General features: G+C 48.7%; 1 protein-coding gene across 3 annotated transcripts in view; it reads left to right on the forward strand.

Annotated features, from left to right (window-relative positions):
- The window catches only part of PCID2 (PCI domain containing 2), a 640,141-nt gene that overhangs the window by 473,406 nt on the left and 144,308 nt on the right, over positions 1-22,427 (forward strand). For all 3 annotated transcript variants that reach the window (XM_069637154.1, XM_069637152.1, XM_069637153.1), the window contains exons 12-13: positions 2,048-2,121; positions 2,426-2,551. In XM_069637154.1, coding sequence (XP_069493255.1) covers positions 2,048-2,121; positions 2,426-2,551 — 200 coding nt within the window. The remainder of the gene's footprint in view (positions 1-2,047; positions 2,122-2,425; positions 2,552-22,427) is intronic.

Below are 22,427 nucleotides of genomic sequence, written 5' to 3' on the forward strand. Positions count from 1 at the left end.
TTTCACTGGTTTCTGCTGTTTGGGTGGCCCCTTTACATCTGGGCTGTGGGTCCAATGTTCAGTGGTGCAGAGCTTCCGTACTGAGCTATCCCATCCGGAACCAAACCGCTCACCACTTCTGCAGTCTCAATACTGGAGAGTGACGAGGAGAGTGAAACTCTGTGACTAAATGTTATTCTCTTATGTCCTATCACTCTCCTAGTGATCTTTTCTGGGGCCTACGTGCTTGTGCATCCCTGTGTGCAGACCTTTCAGTTGTTGACATTGACCTACTGATTGCTGTGGGCTCATAGACTCGTATTTGGTCTCCGGGGTATTTGTTTCAGGAGGCCCGGGGCCTGGCTAAAAGTCCAGTTGGACTTTGCAGACTTGTGTGTACATTTCATAATCCTGTAAAAATGATATTCTGGATTGTACCATATTTTGAAATGTTAATGATTTACTTTCCTTGCCTTATCTATGTGCGTAAGTCTCTAGTGAAAGTGAATGCAGAGCATCTGTTTAGAAACCCAGGTGCTATTACCAAAAGAAGATGGCGGGTTCATTAGTGGGAAATAAAAAACTATATGGTAAGTAGAGAGGCGCGAAAGGGAACTACTGCCAGTGTGAATCATGCTAGCATTTCCATCCCAGGTAAAAGGATGGGTTATCTGGGCTGGGTCACATCACACACAGTGATGGGTCTCTTGGAGCGTGCTTCCGGTTTGGCTTTCTGCTGTTTGGCCGAGTATATACCTGGAGATTTCATCTTCCCCACCCAAAGGTTTACTTTTCCATACTACCGCCACATTGAGGAGGACATTACACATTTGATATTGTTATTTAACGAGTATATGTGAAGATTAGGTCGAAGACTGTCTTCCCTCCATTCAGGTGTGCAGGTATTAGAACAACGAAGTCTGCTTTGCATTATGTATTATTAGTGCCAGACATGTCTGTTTCATCATAATACAAATGTATATTTGTATTGCTCTGAGGTTGAGAAATCGTTATAGGCTAGGACATCTAATTAGTAACGATTATTTTAAAAATATCCTTTTTAATTACCATGTGGTGGTGTGTATCTGTGTTCATTTTATTTCATTGTATCTTCTTTGCATGTGCGTGTCTTTTTTTTTTACGTACTTTTAAGGCTTGTGCCGAATAAAGTTTTGATGATGAACTTAAATATTTCTTTATTTCCTATGCACAACTTTTACAAATAATATATTTTTGAAGATGTTATGTGGACTTTTCCCCATTCATGTCAAAATTATGCATTCCATCAGCGAGACACTAGTTCAATCTGGTTTTTAACTTTGCATTATGGGACTTCTAGCTCTGGATGTCCCCATTATAAACTCTGGACTACAAGCCCCAGAATATAAAGTTAAACTGAGGTCAAGACTCGAATCTCCAGAATTGAATGGATAATGTTGGCACGTATATTCCCTTTTTTACCCAAATTGTTTGCTGCACCTTTAAACTACCTCACATCTTTTGGTGAACTGCATTGACTGCTCAGCCACTCCATTACTTGGAGAGTCTGGAACATAAAGAAAACACTCTGGAAATCATCCAGGTTGAGATATCTGGGCCATAGAAATGAAGTTTAAGAATATTCTAACACTGAGCAAGATAATCTCTCTTCAGGCATCCACATGTTGGCCATTTTCTGCATGACTAGCGGTGTTAGTATCCCTAATGTAATATGCTGGTTCGGACGTGTTTTTATTCTAACTCAGTAAAACGATATCTATTACAGGAAACATGAAAATGTATTTTTTTTGTTCAAATTACAGATTTAGCAGGATTGAAAACCAACTCAGTTTGAGTGTGATTTGTTTTTGTAAAACTTATAATTTGGAGTTGCACAAAGTTTTTTAAATGTCTAAGAATTCATGTTTGAGGTATCGAAGGCTTGAGCTCTATGGTCTGTGACAATTTGTGTTGGCATAGCAATGGCAATGCCCCCAAGGCTTTTCCTTGTTCCCTCACAATTGCAGCATGCTTTAACCCCTTATCTATGTGGTAGAAAATGTAACAGGTTAATATTTTTACTTTTCAGGGTCACATGCCAAAAATCCAGCTCTTGAAAAAATATGACCTGATGCAGTTTTCTGAAGTAACCAAAGCCGTGAGGTACAGTGAATGTTGGTTTTGCTTGTTTTTCCGGGTTTTAAAATTCCATGGTTAAGGGGCATCATTGGAATTCACAGACGGCTGTTATGTGATCAGATCCAACTAATATATCATGAATTTAGCACTGTTGTAAATTGAGCTGCTCTGGTCACCACAATGTTAAGGTTTTCTAAGGGGACATGCATTTTTGCCGATTTGATGATCATGGATCTGGCCTTTTAATGTTTATCTGAAATGAACATGTACATAACCCATTTTGTTTGCTGGAGATCCCATGACTTTTTTTTTGTTTTCATCCATCTAGCGAGGGGAACCTGTTGTTACTAACTGATGCTCTAACAAAACATGAGATCTTTTTTATTCGTTGTGGTATCTTCCTCATCTTGGAGAAGCTGAAAATCATAACTTACAGAAACCTTTTCAAGAAAGTGTAAGTTCTATGGTTGTATGTCATTTTAAGTTTGTCTGAAGCAGTAATTGTTGTGAAACAAATCGATCATTAACTATTGTATTTTATTTACACAACATGTATAACTTACATAACCATTCCAACTAGCTAAGGGCATGCTTGACCGAGGGTGTTAACATGAAGCAAAACTCGTACAATAAAGGTCAAGCACTCTCACCTTGCATACTTGTTCCTCTAAGGGTTAGGTTACAAAAAGGTGGACTTTGTTATAACTTGCAAATAAGTCAGTTGTCTTGGGCCACCTTGAAACCTCGATCTCTCCTACCCAGCATTAGGGCATTTGAGTATGATGCATATCAAAATGATACATTTCTATAAAAAAGCAGTTAAAAATTAAAAAATCAGTGAAAAGATCCCAATAGGGATTGGAGAAATAAAAAAGATGGTGCAGTTCGTTATCCAATGCAGTGAAGCCACAATACAGAGTTATTGGTAGCATAGCAGGGTAAGAGAAAGCAATGGTCATAACGTCATTGTTCGAACAAAGATCAGAAATGGAGGAAAGTCCAGTCTGGAGTGTGTCAGCCCTTTCCATGCACACCCATCACTAGCGCCAGCAGTAAATCCTCACCACCTCCTTAAATCGTAAACCCGTTTGTATGTGTGGTCAAGTACCAACAGTTTTATGAAGTGCTCATACAGGTCCTGTTATGTATTTGCTGTATCCAGTTGGCATCCGTTTCAGTCACGCGCCTGTTGCAAAATGCATAGCTCGCATAGCAATATTTGCCAGCAGTCCATGTCCGCCTGACTAAATGTATTCGATGTTCTGCTATATCCCCATAACTGGCAGGGAGCTCCCTTTTCAGTACAGTGGTGGGGGGGGGGAGAAGTCAATATGGCAACCCGCTACCAGATCCATTTCTTTGAAGACATGTCTCCAGAATATTGTTCTTACTCTTACGTCCCGTCCCCTTTCCTCCATACTGCACGGATGTCCCTCGCTTGGGACGAGAGACAGAACCTTTTTCACCAGAAAAAAACACCTTCCCCTTTAAATGTAGATGCGCGCTGGGGTGAGGCCCTGGGAGCATGCGCTCCCCTGACTCCGCCCACCGGTGCCACTCCCCAGGCCCCTTTTCTGCGTCGACGGGAACGGGCCGAATTCACCAGCGCTCCTGGGTTTGGCTTCGGCCATGTAATACCACACACATCCCCCAGATACTTTCTTCTGTCTTTTTGTCTTCTTTTATCAATCATGTACTAAGTCCTCTGGCGTCACGCTTCACCCCGGCGCATGCTGACTTCAGCGGGCTTCAGCAGGAGTCCAGCCTGCGAGGGGCTCTTCCCTACATCCGATCCCCACGCTCTTTGCCTACGCTGCCTTGGCCCCGACCACGGCTGGGAGGGTTTTACCGCGTGCAACGCACTTTCATCGATTGCTTTGAAGAACAGGTTAGCTAGGTGGAGGGAGCTTTTCCAGAAGTTGCCACCAGAGGACTTGAAGGACTTCGTCAGACATAAGTACAGGCCCAAGGGAGGGCCGCTCTTTTCCAGCGCACACCGCAAGGGCGACTCCTTCCCAAGGAAATGCCCGGACGGGAAGAACCTCTCAGGTTCTCGCACGAGTACCAAGGCTAATTCAGCTACCAGCGGCCAGCCCAAAGGATCTGTAGATCCTTCTGGAGACAGTGCTGAGGGACCACAACGTTCTTTCTTTTACCGGGTGTACACCCGAGGGGCTACGACCTTGTACCAGCAATATGCCCGAGGGGGCACTTGCACGCACGCTGCACTGCCAGCGATACTGCCGAGGGCGACACGCCTACGAGGCCTCAGCCTGAGGTGCAGGGTAGGTCTCGTGCTCCATCGCCAAGAGTCCTGGAGGAGCCTGGGCCCAGCGAGCCAAGCACCACGACTTCGGCATGTGGCATGCAGCTCAACAAGATGGCCACCTCGCCAGACAAGATGGCCACTCGTCCTATACCGCCCCAAAGAATGGAGCAGGTGGGAGAAAGAGTTGCAAGGTGGGACTGGTGTAAACCAGGTATGTGGCCTACAGCTTCTGCATTAGCGCAGGGCAGGTTTACCCCGCAAACAGCCAGACAGAGTATGCAGCGGCTCCAGCAGCCGCCCGCTACCTCATCAATATCACCTGCCACCCCACTGGCCTGCGAGGACAGGTTCTTTGAAAAGTTCCTCATGCTCATGAAATTTCCTCAGATTTTGGCCATCCTTAGGGATGTGATCGGGGACACGCTCCGTACGGCCCCTCCACCTGCGCCTATAGTCATTCCTCCTATGGCTGCGCCGCAGGCCCCGGTGCAGCCCCTGCTGCCCACGGCAGCTCCTTTGAGTCCGACCCCTCTGCATACCACAGTTCAGGTGGTTCCGTACTAGCCTCTGGCTCCGGTCTCCACACCTCCGCCCTCGTCGCCCAGCACTTCTCCACCCGTTCCAGACCAGTCGGACGCCCTTGTGGACACAGACGAGGAAGAAGACCCCGACACACCAATCGTCAGCCAAGGCCTTCCACAAACGACTTGCAGGCCTGGCAGAGTACTTGGGCCTTCCTCAACCCAAAGTTGAACAACCAGAGGTAGGGGTACTTGCCAAGGTCCTCACTCTATGCCCTGCGGCTAGAACAGGGATCCCGATGCAGAAGGACGTTGTTGCCTTGGCCAAGAAGGGGTGGCTCAAACACCACTCGGCCCAGCCTGTCAATCGGCGCAGAGATGCCAAATATAGGCAAATGGAGGGAAATAGCCAACTTCCTTCCAGATCTTCCGGTGCAGAGCCAGTCATGTTTCAAGGCAGGACTGGCAGAGGCTAAAATGGTGGCGCAAGACATCATGGATTTCAGCATGGCCCACATCTACACCTCTGGCCTGGCCATATGCATCGCCACGGGCATGAGAAGGACTGCTTGGTTTCGGGCTACTAAATTTTACCCAGACGTTCAAGAATGCATATTGGACCTTCCATTCGAGGGTAGTGACCTCTTTAAACTCCACTACCGATGAGGAGCTACACCAAAAGAAAAACAGCTTGCAAACTGTGAAGACTTTATCCTTACGAAGGCCACGCCCAAGGTGTACACCCAGTCACATCAACGCTCCGACAAGGGGCGGGCGTTCGTGGGATTCCACGACTTCCAAGAACGCAGGTCCAGGCTGTCGGACCGTTCTCGGAGTCATCACCGGCACAAGCAACAAAAGGGGGAGGGGGGTGCAAGTGCTTTTTTCAATCCCCCTCCTCTGCAACAGCCTCAGAGGGAAGAAGGCATGATGTGCTCCTTCGGGTCTGCGTGTCTCCAGTGGGGGGCACGCTTCCCCTTCACGCACAGTTTTGGCGCCAGAGGTTCCCGGACCCCTGGATCCTCTCGGTAGTTTCCACAGGGTGCCATTTACCGAACCCTTCTGCTCCTCCCTCCTCCCCTCCACTCCCACAGATAGGAACAGCAACTCTGTTGGCAGAAATTCAGTTGCTCGCCGAGAGCTAGGCAATGGAAGAAGTCACAGCCTCTCAGCGAGGATTGGGCTTCTACTCCAGGATTTTCGCCATACAAAAGAACCACCAGGCTGGCCTGAGAGTTGTGTTGGACCACTCCACCCTCAAACTCTCCCTCCCTCTTCAAAAATTCAAGATGGTTACGCCAGCACTTATTGCAGAGACATTGTGCAGTGGAGACTGGATGTGCTCCCTGGATCTGAAGGATGCTTATCTACACGTCCCGATTTGGCAGCCACATCGTGCCTCGATTCAGGATCATAGACTGCTATTTCCAATACAAGTGTTACCTTCTGCCTCAGTTCAGCCCCCAGGGTATTTACCAGGCTCATGAATGCAGTGGCAGCCCTCCTCGGGGCCCAGGGCTACCATGTCTACCCGTACCTGGACGACTGGCTCATCGGGGCGATATCCCTGGAGGCTGTTCACCACACTTCCTCTGCCCTTATGGCTACACTCCACAAGCTGGGGTTTTCGATCAACAGGAAGTCTCCGCTGCAACCTACGCAGAGACTGACCTTTCTGAGCCTCATATGGTACACAAGCTCCGAGAGTTTTCCCCTCGGGAGGGCATGGTCACAGCCATCAAGAAGGCCACTACTCACTTCCTCACCCGAGAAGTAACCTCGGCCTGGTGGTACCCGCATCTATTAGGTATCATGGCAGCGGTCCTACTGGCCGTACCCCATACAAAACTCAAGATGAGAAGATTACAGCTGCACTTCGCAGCCTCATGGAATCAGGAGCGAGGCTCCCAAGCGGAGCTGGTCAGCATTCCTCCTACTTTCCATCCAGAGCTCACTTGGTGGTCCAGGGACTGCAACCTGCGTGTGGGCAAGCCCTTCCGGCAGCCGGCCCTGCAGGTCACCATCGCCACAGATTCCTCCCTGGAAGGCTGGGGGTGCCACTCTGGACAACCACAGTGTCCATGGAGTCTGGTCCCTGCAGGAGCAGGTGTCTCACATCAACTGACCTGAGCTGAAACCCATCTCGCCCTGCGTTACTACCTAAAGTAGTCTCCCCTTTCCATCTAAACGAGGAGATAGTCTTACCTACGTTTTTGCTGACCCTAAAGACGATGCTCAGAGGGTATTGTACTGTCTGGATGGCAGGCACGCGCTGAAATTCCATCTGGTATAGGACCAAGGGCTTCCACAAGTCGGATGCTCTTTTGTCACCTTCGGGGAATGGGGGGAGGGGGGTGCTCGTGGCCCGGTTATCATGCATCCAAGGCTTCTATAGCAAGGTGCATGGTTTTGGCCATCAAAGAGGCCTAGGAGGGGCAGCACAAACCGCTTCCAGCTAACGTGCATGGCCACGCTGTCAGAGCCAAGACCACGGCCATCACATTCCAGCGGCAGGTGCCGTGGCAGGTCTTCAGCAGGGCAGCCACCTGGGCCACCCCCTTCAGCTTTCCGCCGTAAACACTACTGTTTGGACGCCGGCTCTAAGTCAGACGTGGCTTTCGGACAGGCGGTTCTAAGGAACCTGTTTTCTTAAGGAGGCTCTCCTCTCCACCCTGGGGCTACATTCAATTGTAATCGCCCATGCAGTATGGAGGAAAGGGGACGGGACGTAAGAGTAATTAATAGTTACTCACCGTAGTGACTAACGTTAGTCCCCTTTCCTCCATACGACCCACCTCCCCAACCCCCCAATTCTGGTGTCATTAGTCAATGTTAAATATTGTCAACGCATCAATGGGGACTGAGGAGAACACATTTTCCCAGGGCCTCGCCCCGGCGTGCCTCTAAATTTAATGGGGAAGAAGGTTTTTTCTGGTGAAAAAGGGTCTGTCTCCCGTCCATAGTGAAGGACGCTCATATAATATCGAGGAAAGGGGACTACGACTAAGAGTACGGTAGTCACTTTGGTGAGTAACTAACTATTAATTTTTAGCATGACCAAAAATAGATGGCACAAAATGCTTAATCGGTTGCACTCCTTCCAAAAATATAGCAGTAGCTGTTAGTACATTTAAAAAAGAAAATGTGATGGGGAGGGTGGGCGAAGGTTCAGGTGTTGCATCATTTTATGTTGCATCTACCTATTTCTCAATCGGAAGGACATGCAACTCATTGAGTTCCAATGTGCTAAGATTGGGACTGGATTGCTACGATGGATAGGCCTAGTGCTCTCCCGTCTATATCTGTGGGTAAGGAGGAACATTATAGTCGAGGTACAGTGCTTCCATATTTAGATAAATTCCCCTCCTACATGGAAAGAGAGTTTTTTCTGAGATTCCGCCTATACCTCCTCCCCACGAGGGAGGTATTGGGAAGAAGGATCAAAAAGAGAGAAGATCGGATTGTCGTGTGTCGCTGCTGTGGCCAGGAGGTAGAGACTCTCCAGCATTTGGTAATGAGTTGTGCAGTTCTTTCACTCTACAGAGAAAAATGGCTGGGGAAGCACTTTGAGAATCTTGACCTTCAACCTCCTCAGGAGAGGTGGTCCATTTTAAGATGGGGAGGAAATGTATCTTTAACCTTGGCCTTACTGAACTTTGTCAGAGATTTTTTTTCGATGTTGGACATGTAGAATTCTCTGATCTTCCTTTCCTCCCTATATAGTTGTTGCATTTTACATTTACTCTTTTCTAGTGTTTGAGTTTGTATTTGCATTTAAAGTTTTTCTGGAAACTGATTGATGCAATAAAAATAAAAAATATGCCATAATGTCTGTGAATTTTGACGGTACCTAGTTCTCCGACCATTGGTCTGCCAGCGCCATGTTTCTGGATCCTTTGAGTATTAGGGGTTTACAGAGTGGCATTATTTTTTTAATGCCTCCATTGTCTATGGTCCGTGCCCAGCTACTTAGTTCTCTGTTAACAGACCCTTATTTGTCTGGCTTTCTTCATCTCCAATTACAATCATATGGAACAGTCGGACTTCAGAAGTGTATCACGTATGCAGGTATATGGGATGGGCTTAAAAAAGTTAAAACATTTCCTTTGCACCTTTCTGGGGACAGCATCAGTAGAGCATTTCAGTGACAATGCTGAGGATGGGATAAGGAATAGTCTTAAAGTTGATCTACATGGTGTCTCTGGATATTATGAGCCAGCCTTGAGTACCAAAACCAACTAGTTTATGTTGGCGAGCATAGCGCGTGGGTGAGGGGTACTTTTGCCAGCAGGCACAGCAATTGTCTTTCGGGGAATAGAGTGCCATTACCCAAAGGTTATTTGTTTCCCAGCCTGGAGGGTACTGATTGGTCAATGATCACCTATGAAAGCACTTTTTGTTGCTGCCAGGCGTTAACTCTCCGGCGTGGCTAAAGCCCCTTCCGGTCTCGTAGCCTTCAAAATGGATGATTTAACCCTTGCGAGACACATTTAGTAAATAATGAACTATGTTCTCTGACCATCGGGGTGGGGTGCAGGGGGGATATGTGTCATAGCAACATTTGATCCAGATAGTTGTTTGGGCCTTGAGTTCATTAATAGGCTAATTCTGCCAGTTAGCAATAAGGCCCAAACCTTCTAGCTTTTAAGATTCCCTCTTAGCGCATTTTATATTTTAAGCATCTTTTTATTGAGTTAGTAAATTAAACGTACGCGCAGTAAACTCCCTGTGCACCCCCCTCCCCCCCGCAAACTCCCCAACAACCCCTCCCCAAGAACTGTGGCGGTAGAGTGCTTCATAAAAGCATAAAGGAAATTGTACATTAGGGATTTTCACATTGGTACATGAACAGAACAAGTTCAAAAACATAGTCACCATGTTCCAGTTTCCTCTAGTCTTCAGGGCCTCCAAGGAAACCAAGCAGCCATCGACCACGAGGCCTCCCAGAGACTGGGTCCCCAGGGCCTCGAAATGTGTAAAAAATATCTTTTCGAGCATCAGCGGTATTCCCCGGACCCTGTATAGGGCGAACTACAGGAAGTACAGACTATTGTTGCCAAAAATGGCAGCCAGTTTTTGCCAAGCCATGCAAGTTACCTCTATGGGCTGTATCTCACGCCGATCGCCAGCAATTGGGCCTTGCCACAGCAGACCCCTCAGGTCCTCCGGGAACATAATCTCATTTTTCAGGGAGACCTAAGGGAGGTCAGCAAAGGGGGACCACCACCAGTATGAATACTGAAGTTGTGAAGCCAGAAAATACAAGTACAGATCTGGGTATTCCAGCTCCCCCCCCAACTCATACGGTGCTGTCAACACGTCTTAAGATATTCTTGACATTTCCCCGCCCATATCAGACTCGTCATCCATGTACGCACCCTGGTCCAGAATTTGGATGATGGCCACAGTGGAGCATTATTAAAAATATAGAGTAACTTCGGGGGATTACCATTTTAGCCAGGGACATCCGGGCGGCTTGTGTCATGGAGAGGAAGGATCCATGATTCCATTCTGTTCAAGCTTTATAGTTCTCCTCGAACAGATCTAGTGGGAATGTTGAAACGTGTATATCCAAATATCGACATATACTACACACAAATACTACACTGTAGGCACCATCTAAAATGTATTCCTACACCGTTTTGGCAAACCACAGGGTTCCGGGGCAACACCTCCGACTTGGACCAGTTTATCTTCAGACTGTAGACATTCCCGACTTGTTGGATGGCACAAACGACTGGAGCAAGGTTTTCCCTAGGATGTTCTATGTACAACAACATATCATCCGCGTACAGCGATATGATGGAGACATAAGTGAATCCTGATGTTAAGCAGAAACCTGTGCAGTTCCCTCTGGGACCACTGCAAAAGATTTAAGATTACAGGTGTTGGCAGTAAACCCACTTGGTAGCAGTCTGCACCACACAGATTCACTGTGGTAGCTGTGGCTGAGCAGTCAGACTTCCCTCAAGAAGAGTTAGGCAGTATATAGAGGATACAGGATAGGTACAGAGTCACAGTAGTACAAACAAACACTGACCAGAGCTAGGTGTAAAAGTATATACTTATTTATTTTAAAGGCACACTCAGAAAATTACACTAGCACAGAAAAAGGTAAGTAAGTCAAAACACAGTCACTATTACTTATATGTACATCCCTAGTCATTTGTTGGACAAGTCTAAGTTAACACCACTTATTTCCAAACAGAGGTGAGCGCTTAACGTCAGATGGCACTCCAACAAGTTATTAGAAAAGGGAGGGAAAAGCAGAAATGATGAGAGCAGTAAGGTAAAACACTTTTCACAGAAGGTTAGCAAAGACAGTCAACGGTGGAACAAGGAGAATTCGTTCGGGGCCCGCTTCAGAGAGAGCCAGGTAAAAATATGCCCAAGATCACACAATGTCGCAAGTCTTTGCAGGTAAGTAGAAAAGTTTTTACTACGGTTCTGAAAAGTTTAGTTAGGGTGTCCCCGACCTACCCAGGTTCGAGAGCCGAGGGCTAAATCTACCCCGTACAATCGGTGGCAAGGGAGGCCGGGCGGAACACAGTACCTTTAAAAGTGGAAAGGATCCTCCAGCGGTGGTAGTCGTTCCTGGTAGTGGGTGCAAGTTGCGGCGTCGTCCAGGGGAAGAGGTGAGCTCGACGTGGAGGAAAGCTGCAGGTCGTTGCACTACCAGGGATGAGGCCAGCCGTGGAGTTTTCCGGTCACAAAGGAGTTTACCCCTCTTTCGCGGTTGAGGTAAAAAGTGGTATCCCGGTTGCCGGGGTGCTTGGCACAGGCAAGGCGGCCACGAGATGCTTCGGGACGGCGAAAAGAGGGCAGCAACTGGTTGTCCCCACCAGTTAAGGGAAGGAGACTCTCTGGAGGGAGATCTCCTCTGTCGTCGGAAAAAGTGGTGAGACGGTTCCGCAGGGCTTCACCGGTGGTGTCGTCTTGGCAGGTCGTCTCGGCTTCTCCCTCTTCGGCTTCTTAGGTCCTGTGGCGACTTCTGAAGAACCAGTCCCAAAACCCCTGCTTTTATGCAGCAAACCCCCATTCATACAGCCTAGCTGTCACTCAGACATGCTAAGTGGTGAGCGGGGTGGCTCACCACTTGGGCCAATCACACTAGAGTGCGACATGAGTTGGCAAGGCAACTCAGTCCAGGGTGCCTAAACCCCCTCCCACACCCCCTGTGGTACCCAGACAGAATGGCACCACTTTGGAGGGCTTCTGTGCAGAAGCCCGCCAAAAGTGGAACAAAGGCTCGACTCGGGTTCAGGGTTACTGAAGTGAACCTAGACGCCATTTTGGTGGCGAGTTCTGGCAAAAAATCCCAACCAGTGAATTTATATTAAATAAATAAACCGGCGGTATCTTTAACATTGCACCAAAAAGTGGTGCATTAAAATCAATGGGAAATCCCATTGGGAAATATTCCGGTGGAATATTTCTGTGGTATCCACTGCCACCAGCCAGAAACTCGGCGAGGGGGGACGGGACAGTACCCCCTCGACAACAGACCCAGGGGCAATCTAATTGCCCCTACCAGTACTTCCACAGTAAGATGGTTTGTACTGGTTAAGTTCCTAAGTTAAGACTAGTAAAGTCAATGGCAACTTTACAGACCCAGGGAGACAGTAGTCAGTCCCAGGGTGTGGAGTCTATGTTTGGGGGTCTCTATGACACCCCTGTGTTAATGCACTGAGGGTGCTGTGTAACACACATTCAAAAACCAATGATAGCCTATGGGGAAAAAATACCCCCTAGCCCATAAGCACATAGCAAGTCACAGTAACACTCTCAAATCATGTCCAAGAGTGAGGGTAAAAGAGTCTCACTCTTGGCAGGAGAAAAAAATAAACCTCAAAAATCCAGCAAAGCTGCTGGGGGACTCACTAGGTTAGGAAATTCAGCCTAAACAGAGAATTCTCCCTAACACCTGACCCTGCAGTGGATATGGTATTCCCTAAGAAAACCTACAAGAGGTTCAATGGCAAGGGCGAAAAAGATAGGTGACCGGGGGCAGCCCTGTCTCGTGCCCCGGGAGGGGTTAATATAGTATGAAAGAATTTTGTTTGTATATATCGCTGCTTGGGGCGCCTCATGTAGTAGACGCACCCAACGGAGATAGCGCAGGCCCAAGCAGGAACGTCTGAGGATTTCAAATAGGAGGGGCCACTCCACTGTGTCAAAAGCCTTTTCGGCATCCAGGGCGGCCACCACTATAGGAATTTCCGGGTTCAAGGTATAAGCACGAATAGCCACCTCAGGTTATTTTGTGTGTTCCTGCCTGGGATGAAGCCCGTCTGATCAGGGAGTACCAGTTCAGGCATGTATGGGAGGAGCCGGTCAGCTAGAATTTTGGCTAAAATGTTATTATCCGTATTGACTAAGGATAAGGGTCTATATTTTTTTTTTTAAACTTTATTTTTGAAATTTCAAAAATCAAATTATAACATACATGGAAATACTTGTGCTTCTCGTGCCCTCCCCCCCTCCATTGTCCTCCACCCCTCTTCGCCTTATAACCAAGCCTGGGTCTGTAGTGGTTCGTGGTTAGTTGTATTGTTCACGGTGGGACTTGCGTTCGTGGGATTCCAATGAGGTTCAGGTGATCCATCTCAGGAAGCCTCGCTATCTCCGTTTGACATTAGATAAGCTATATTGGGGCCCCAGATGTCAGGTGGCCGGGCGTGTAAGGGTAACAGTTTGAAGTTTGTTTCCGTGTCTTGGCAGTGTGATATATCGTTTAGCCATTGCTGTGTGGTCGGCGCGGGACCCTTCCCCCAGGACATCGCAATTCTTCTGCGCGCCAACAGTAACAGCAGCCCTCCAAGTTTGCGTGTTGTGGGGGTAAAGTGTTTGGTGAGTCCCAAAAGAGTGATTTTGGGGTTGGGTTCTATGGGTACGTCCACTATTGCAGCTTTCTTTTCCAGAACCGATTACCAGAAGTGTTGTAACCTCGGGCAGGCCCAAGCTAGGTGGAGGAAGTCTGCCGTTGGGGCGCTACATCGGCCGCACTGTGGGGGGGTTGAGGGATGGTAGCGGTGAATTCTGGCTGGGGTGAGGTATGCTTGATGTATATATTTTAGGTGGATCAGTTTGTGCCTGGTGTTTAGGGATATCTTCTGGGTTTGCGCCAGAATGTATTCCCAATCTTCCTCCTGGAATGTGGTCTGCAGGGTTTTTTCCCACCTCACTTTAGGTGTTACTGGGCTTCGAGCTGTGTCTGCCAGTAAGGATCTGTAAAGCATCGAGACTAGCTTGTCCTCACCCTGCGACTGGATAACCCTGTGGACCAATTGCCATGTCTCGGGCTGTCGTGGGAACGAGGGTAGAATAGTATGTAGGGCGCCTCTGAGGCGGAAATAGATAAACAAGTCTAGGGCAGTAGAGGCTCCGCGGGATCTGGCCTGTTCGGATGTGAGGAAGTGTCCATCGACAAAGAGGTCACCTATGGTTTTAAGTTTTAGCTTGACAACCCAGTTTAGGAAGACTTTTTCTGTGGTTAATAGGACTGCGGGAATCAATTTTACCGGGAGTAAAGGGGAAAATCTGGTCTGGATCCCACACTTCAACGCTATTTTCTTCCATATTGCTATGGTAGAAAGGACCGTATTTAGGGTTTTATGTGGGGTGTGGGTCAGGCCGAGGATGGTTGCTATGAGCAGGTTGGGGGAAGCCAAGTCGCGTTCTAGTTAGACATGAGGGCGAATGAATTGCGTAGCGTACCAGTGCCCGAGGAATTGGGCTTGTGATGCCCAATAGTAGCGTTCTAAATCGGGGAGAGCCATTCCACCGTTTTTAACAGGCTGTATTAGTGATTGGTAAGCTATTCTGGCTGGCTTGCCCGCCCAAAGAAGTTCCAGAATTATGCTTTTTAAATGGTGGAGCTGTTTTTGGGGCACTAGCAGGGGGAGATTTCTGAACAGGTAGAGGAGTTTGGGGAGTATCACCATTTTTACTAATGACACATGGCCCCATAGGGTGAGCGGAAGTGATTTCCATCTGTCGACTTTCCCTTGTAATGCTTGGATTACCTTACCGTAGTTGTCTTGGAACATTGTTTGGTGGTCTCTGGCCAATTGAATGCCTAGGTAGCGTACATTTGTGTGTTCCCATTTAAAACCATAATCGTCTTGGAAGCTATGGGTCTCGGGAGTGATTGGGAATATGACTGACTTACTATGGTTAATTTTTAAGCCAGAGAAGTTGCTGAATCTTATTATGTCATGGATGACTGGGTTTAGGTTCGTTATGGGGTCGCATATGTACAGGGCAATATCATCCGAGTATAGGGAGATTATTAATTTATGGGGACCGAAGGATAGGCCTCTTTGTATGTGTTTAGCTCGAAGGTCTGAGGCGAGGGGCTCCATCACCAATGCAAAGAGCAGGGCGGACAACGGGCATCCCTGCCTTGTTCCTCTTTGAAGGTTGATCGCCGTTGATCTGGTTTTCCCTAGAATGATGTGGGATCGGGGCTGGTTATATAGTAGGGCTGTCAGTTGGAGGAATCTCTTACCTAGGCCCATTCTCTGAAGGATTTCAAAAAGAAAAGGCCACTCGATAGAATCAAAGGCCTTTTCAGCATCGAGGAGGACTGCCACTGCCTGGTGTGCAGGGTCTGTCGCCTCTAAAATTCCGAACATGCGTCTAATGCCGAACGTGGTATTGCGGCCTGGTATAAATACGGCCTGGTCCGCCAGAACCATCGCGGGCATCAGAGGAATGAGTCTGGAGTCTAGAATCTTGGCCAGTATCTTGTTATCTAAATTGATCAGTGATATTGGCCTGTATGATCCACATTCCTCTGGGGGTTTGTCAGTTTTGTGGAGTAGTATCATGTTCGCCTCACGGAGGGTCGGGGGGAGCGATCCGGTTTCTAGTGCCTCCTCATAGACTTGTAATAATAATGGGGCAAGGATGGGCGCAAATGTTTTATAGAACTCAACAATCAGCCCGTCCGGGCCTGGGGCTTTGATGCCTGGTAGGTCTTTGATGGCCTGGAGGATTTCTTCAATAGTGATAGGTGCGTTTAGGGGTTCCCTTAACATGGTGTCTACCCAGTATAATTATATGTCTGCTAGATATTGGGACAGTTCCCTTTGGATGGCGTGAAAGTTAGTTGTGTATAGGGTTTGATAAAATATGCGAAAAGTTTCTGCTATTTCCTTGTCGTTGTACACCAGGGTTCCTTGTAGGTTTCGGATTTGCTCAATTTGTGTGGGTTTTCGGTCTGCTGCTATCAGTCTCGCAAGAAGGGTGCCTGGTTTCTGCCCCTCTCCATACTGGCGGACACGGTGGCCGTGGGATAGGAATTTCAGTTCTCGATCCGTGGCTGCTCTGAACTTATCAAGCTCTACCTTCAGTGACGCCAGCACCTGAGGGTCATGTTTGGTCGATTGTAGTTGTTCAAGCTCTTTCAGGCGAGTCTCGCTCTGTGACAGTTCTCGTCTAATGAGTTTCAGAATTCCTTGCTCTTTGGATAAACAGACTCCTCTCATGTAGCATTTTAAGGACTCCCACAGGGTCCCAGCGGACGCCACCGATCCTTGATTGATTTCGAGGAATGTTGTGATTTCTGTGCGGAGTTCGGCGGCGAACACCTGATCCTGCAGTGACCCAGGTTTGAGTCTCCAGTGTCTCCTTCCCTCCGATGGGTCTGGCGGGGCGTATTCCACTGTTACTGCCGAGTGATCAGACATGGTTCTGGGCAGTATTTGGCTATTCGACCATTGAGTTTGGCTGTGTGCGGATAAAAGGATGTAATCCAGACGGGAGCTGGTAGGGTGGACCCAGGAGTGGGACGAGTACTCCCGGGACTGGCCGTGTTGGCGTCTCCAGATGTCCACTAGGTCGTATGCTCTACAGATCTCCAGAACCTGGCGCGCAGCTTTGGGAGTAGTTGTGGAGGTCGGGTGGGATTTATCCTTCTGTGGGTCTAGAGTGGTGTTCAAGTCACCTGCCCATATGAAAGTTGCTGATCTTGTTTCTCCCAGGTGCGTCATGACCCAATCAAAGTTGTTGCAACCGTCTGTGTTCGGACCGTAGGAATTTATTATTATGAGTTCAGAGTTTTCGAGAATTCCGTGTAGTAGAAGTGACCTTCCGTCCTCATCACTTTTGGTTGCAAGTAATTTGAATTTCAGAGTTCTATTTATTAGGATTGCCACTCCTCTGGCGTATGTGGAAAAAGACACGAAGTATCTGTGGCACCCCCAATCTCGGGCCCACCGGTTCTCCGTTCCCGGGAGGAGGTGGGTTTCCTGGACCAAGGCGATGTCTACCTTGTGTCTTCGGAGGTATTGTGTCATTCTCCTGGTTTTGATCGGGTTATTGCCACCTTTGATGTTCCACGTAGCTAGCTTGAAAGTAATTGAATTTTGAGGTAAGTTTTGGCCAGGGTGGGGCACCACCTTGTCGTAGGGTGTTCCACATGTGTTGATTCTGAGTTTCCGCATCTTTAGATGTCAGCGGACTATGGTACAGCTGTTGGGCGTTTCCGGGTGGCGGCAGGGGGAGCACGGGCCCCTGACAATCACAATTCCATAATAACAAACCATTTCCCTCCCAATCATGGGCAACCCCCAACTTGCCCATCAGTTTTCCCCTCCCAAGGTCCTGCAACATAACTAAGCTGCGCTTGGGGCGCTAGGGTGCTTCCAAGGGCCAGCGCACCTTAAAGTTTAACATGGAAGTCTAGATCCGGGGGATCGTTCTTGTGTCTCAGGGCAGCCTATTGATGGATGCAGATAAATCTCGGGGTGGGTCCCCATTGGCTCGTTCTCTTCTTTGGAGTCTAGCGTTGTCTGTTTTGTCGGCACCCCAGCTTATCGAGAAACGAATTCGCCTCCTCGGGCGTATTGAAAAATTGTGACTTGCCGTCGTGTTGGTTACGTAGCTTGGCTGGGTAGAGCATGGAATACATCAACTTGTTGTCTTGCAGTCGATGTTTCATGCCAGTGAATATTCTGCGCAAGGCCTGGACCGAAGAGGAGAAGTCGGGAAAAAATTGGATGTTATCTCCATCGTATTGCAGGTGCCCTTTCCCTCTTGCAAGCCGGAGGATTGCATCTCGGTCTCTGAAGTTAAGCAACTTTGCGATTATTGGGCTGGGGGCTGCTCCAGGAATTGGGCGGGTAGTTGGGACCCTGTGAGCCCGCTCCACCACGAACATGTCGGACAATGCAGGGTTTCCAAATATCTCCTTGCATAGTTTTTCGATGAAGTCCTCCATTTTACCTGTGGTTTGTCATTCCCTTACCCCGAGGATCCTGATGTTGTTCTGGCGTGAACGCCCCTCTAGGTCCTCGTTCTTGGCCATAACCTCTTTCATTTGTGTTTCTAGCGTTGTCACTCTGGCGGTCATAGAGGTCACGTTATCCTCCACGTCAGAAATTTGTTGTTCGGCTGTGTCCAGCCTGTCCCCGTGTTTGTCTAAACGGTGTTGAAGTTGGTCAACTTTGGTGGACAGGGAGTCTAGCTTGCTATCTATGTTGCCAATTCCTGCTTTTAAATCGAGGAGGATTTCTCTGATGTCTGTATCTGGAATGGGCTTGACTTCTCGGGGTGTGTCCCCTTCCAAGTTTTCTTGTCCCGCATTTGTTTTGGGGGTTTTCACTATGGCTCCAGCTGTCAGGATTGGCACTCTATTAAGAGTGGCACAGGACACCCAGAATGGGTTTGGGTGGTTGTGCCAAATAAAGTGGACAGATAAGAACACACACAGCGGAAAGGAAAGAGAACGAAGAGTAAGCAAGAGTAGCAAGGGTAAAGATACAGAATGAATACCCTCTTGGGGTGTATGCAGATATAGGAAAAGAGTATTCCATGAACCTTGGAAATACTCTAGCCTTCTGCACAGTTTGCTATAACAGAGGCCCACGCTGTTTGTTCATGACTTGGAACAGCAGCTCTGGGTGTCTGTAATGTAGAAACATGACAAGGGAAGGGGCAGAGGTTGACTGATGGGAACCAACAGACAAGCTCTGTACAAAAGGGTCTACAAACAGTACAAGAGAAGATACTACAGACAATTCCAGTAAAGGAGGTGATAGCAAACTAGCAGAAGGAAATGAAAGGAAAGTCGTGTAACAGGATAGGATAGCAGAGGACAGTAAGGAACAAGGTTGAGCGCTCAGAGGAGCAGGAAAGCAATGAGTAAGCCCACAGGAGTAGGACTGTAAGGTAGAACGCCCAGAGGAAAAAGGGCTTAGGGCAGCAGATTAAAGCAGACTGCACGGCAAGGATCCCGTAAGGGCCGGGCAGTAAGGAGTGAACCCTGAGGGACAGGGCCGCTGAACGTAGAAGGTAGCAGAGGACTGTAGAGGGCTGCTAGGCCGAGAACCCAGCGGAAAAGGTAGGTAGTAGGCATCGGAGCGTGATAAGCTGCAAAGTAGGAAGGCCCAGAGGACAAGGGCTAAGGCAGCCAGAGAGAGGTAGGCTGCAGAGCAGGGAGCCCCAGAGGACAAGGGCTGAAGGCAGCCGGAGTGAGGCAAGCTGCAGGGCAGGGAGCCCAGAGGACAAGGGCTGAGGCAGGAAAGCAGCAGAGCGTGATCAGCTGCAATGTGGAGAGCCCGGCAGGGCAAGGGCGGAGGCTGGAAGGCAGCAGAGCGTGATCGGCTGCAATGTGGAGAGCCCGGCAGGGCAAGGGCGGATGCTGGAAGGCAGCAGAGCGTGATCGGCTGCAATGTGGAGAGCCCGGCAGGGCAAGGGCGGAGACTGGAAGGCAGCAGAGCGTGATCGGCTGCAATGTGGAGAGCCCGGCAGGGCAAGGGCGAAGGCTGGAAGGCAGCAGAGCGTGATCCGCTGCAATGTGGAGAGCCCGGCAGGGCAAGGGCGAAGGCTGGAAGGCAGCAGAGCGTGATCCGCTGCAATGTGGAGAGCCCGGCAGGGCAAGGGCGAAGGCTGGAAGGCAGCAGAGCGTGATCCGCTGCAATGTGGAGAGCCCGGCAGGGCAAGGGCGAAGGCTGGAAGGCAGCAGAGCGTGATCCGCTGCAATGTGGAGAGCCCGGCAGGGCAAGGGCGGAGACTGGAAGGCAGCAGAGCGTGATCAGCTGCAGTGTGGAGAGCCCAGAGGAGCAGGGCTGTGAGGCAGGGAGCCTGGCAGGCTCTGGCTGGAGGCAGCAGGGTGGAGCAAGCAACAAGGCAGGGTCCAAGCAGGAGTGAAGGTAAGCAGCAAACAAGATCCGTAGGAAGAAGCAAAAGGTGGAGGAAGGACTCTCAGATGCAAGAGGCTGAGCCACTGCAGGCAGCAGCCTTTATACTGCCTAGCCCAGCACAGGGGCAGGCTAATTGGTTGCACCTGGCGAAGCACACCTGCAGGCAATCGGCCACCTCCCTTTCTGTTCCTGGGCTGGTGGAAGCAGGGCAAGTCCCTCGGGCTTCTGGGGGGTGTAGTTCCTTTGATAACCAATAGGAACAGCCAGGAATCGATGCTTGTAGCCAGGTGCATTATGGTATGCGTAGTTTGTTGGAAATAATAATAAAACACCAAAGTCTCGCAAATGGGAAATAAAGTTCCCAAAGTAAATATAGATGGATCCAAGAGTCTGTTGTAAATAAATGATAAACAGATAGTCCAAATTGAGCGTAAATGGATGCGCCCATGGCACAGGCATGACAGTATGCCCCTCTCCAGGCCCCTCTCCAGGCTCCCTGAAGACCGACCTACAGGAAGAATGTCTGTCACACCGTACAAGAGTCTTAATCCAAAAAGGCACATCATGAAGCACCAGAAACGGGTTGCAAGGTGAGAGTCATGAATGACAGAGATAGTATCAAAGTTCTGAACTTTTGATGTAGAAATCAGAATAGACGAAGTCTTTGGAACACAGACCCCAACTGTGTGTGCATGAAGAGAGGAACTGCGAAAAACTGCTGCAGGCTCCATGATAGATTTTGCTTTGACGGGCAACAATATGGTGCTGGAAAGTGGAGCCATAGGTACAGCAGAGTTGGTAGCTTTAGGAAGGCTTTCCAAGACATCCGGAGCAGCAATGACAACGTTAGGGTTAGCCGCAGAGAGTTCAGGAGTCACAGCGGCGGTTTTCCCATGATTAGTAGACAGTTCAGAGGTAACAGCAGCAGTGAGATCTTGAATGGCTGTAGAGAGTATCAAGGCTGTAGCAACTGGGTGTGTGGGTGTCATGAGAGAGCCAGCGGGCTCGAACGCACCTGAGACTGGTAGAGTAGAGTCTGGCAGTCTTAGTGCTATAGATACACCAGCAGGAACAACTGGAGCAGTAGTCTTAACAGAAAAACCCTTCGCTGACTTTGCAACAGTTAGCATAGCGGATGTAGGATCAGGAAGTGAAGGTGCTGAGGGATCAGGTTGGGTAGCAGAGGATTCTGCTGCAGCGAGCACAGCTGCGAAGGAAGTAGAACTCTGGGCATCGGGAGCATCAGAATTAGCAGTAGCTTCAGGAATCACATTAGCTATAGCAACCTCAAGATTTGCAGCAGAGACTTGAGGAGTCTCAAATGTGGCAGGGAGTTTAGGAACCACAGCAGCAGGAAGATCATGAATTGCAGTTGGAAGTTCGGGTGCTGTAGCAGCTACAGACAGTTCAGGTGTTGCAACTACTGGTAGATCGGGTACCACAACCACTGGCGATTCAGGGGGTATCGAAGAAACTGAAGATGTTGATTGCTCAAGAGTGTTGTCTGATAGCACAGCCACACTTTGGCAAGCCCCGCTTGCCACTTCTGCATGCTCGGTGTGAACTGCGCCAGTCTCTTCAGCTGCCATTGTCATTTCAGAAGAGGTTGTAAGTGTGAGTACTGGACAATAGGCAAGGGTGAGGGCGGAACCATCCTTTGACTCAGAGGGATTTCCAATCAGAAGACCACCCTTGTTTTGTGGTGTAATGGCTGTGTGCGTGATTTGACCCACCGGAGGAGTTAATTCTTTTCTGGCCGTACAACAACCTGAGTTTCTGTGGCTGGAAGGTGAAAGAGCTGTGTCAGTCTTTAGAAGGGATACATATGCTATATTTAGGTCTTCCATCTGCTTGGTATAAGTCTGCATACCTTTCTGTATGGCAATTCCAGGCCTTATCATGTCGATCTCTAAAGATAAGATGTCAGGTGTTGGACATAGTGTCAGATGGTCTGGTGACTTGTGTCCCTTCATAAGATTCTTATAATACAAATAAACAGTCATCATAGAGGTCTTCGGTCTTTCTTTTAAGGCGTAGGAGTTGTTCGTGTAGCAGGTAAGTATCATTAGTTTGATCTAAAGCTTCAGAAGCTGGTGTGGCAGAGAATTCGGTTGTAGCAATGGGAAGACTGACCTTAGGGTTATTGTGGTTAGTAGATACAGTGGAAGCATTAAGACAACCGATGGTTAGTATAGGTCTTTTGTACCCAGGACCAGATGCACAAACCTCAGGATAATGACTGCCTTGTCTTGTCAAATAAGGGTTTCCAGCATTCTAGGGAGCTTGCCAAGCTGATCTTGCGCATATCACTCTGGCAACAGCGTATTCTGGTTTAGAGTCTCCCACAATGAGTGCTATATCCTTGGCTGTTGCGGTGTTAGAAGGCTTGTC

The sequence above is a fragment of the Ambystoma mexicanum genome, chromosome 7p (assembly GCF_040938575.1).
Source record: "Ambystoma mexicanum isolate Mex_15411 chromosome 7p, UKY_AmexF1_1, whole genome shotgun sequence".
NCBI lineage: Eukaryota > Metazoa > Chordata > Amphibia > Caudata > Ambystomatidae > Ambystoma > Ambystoma mexicanum.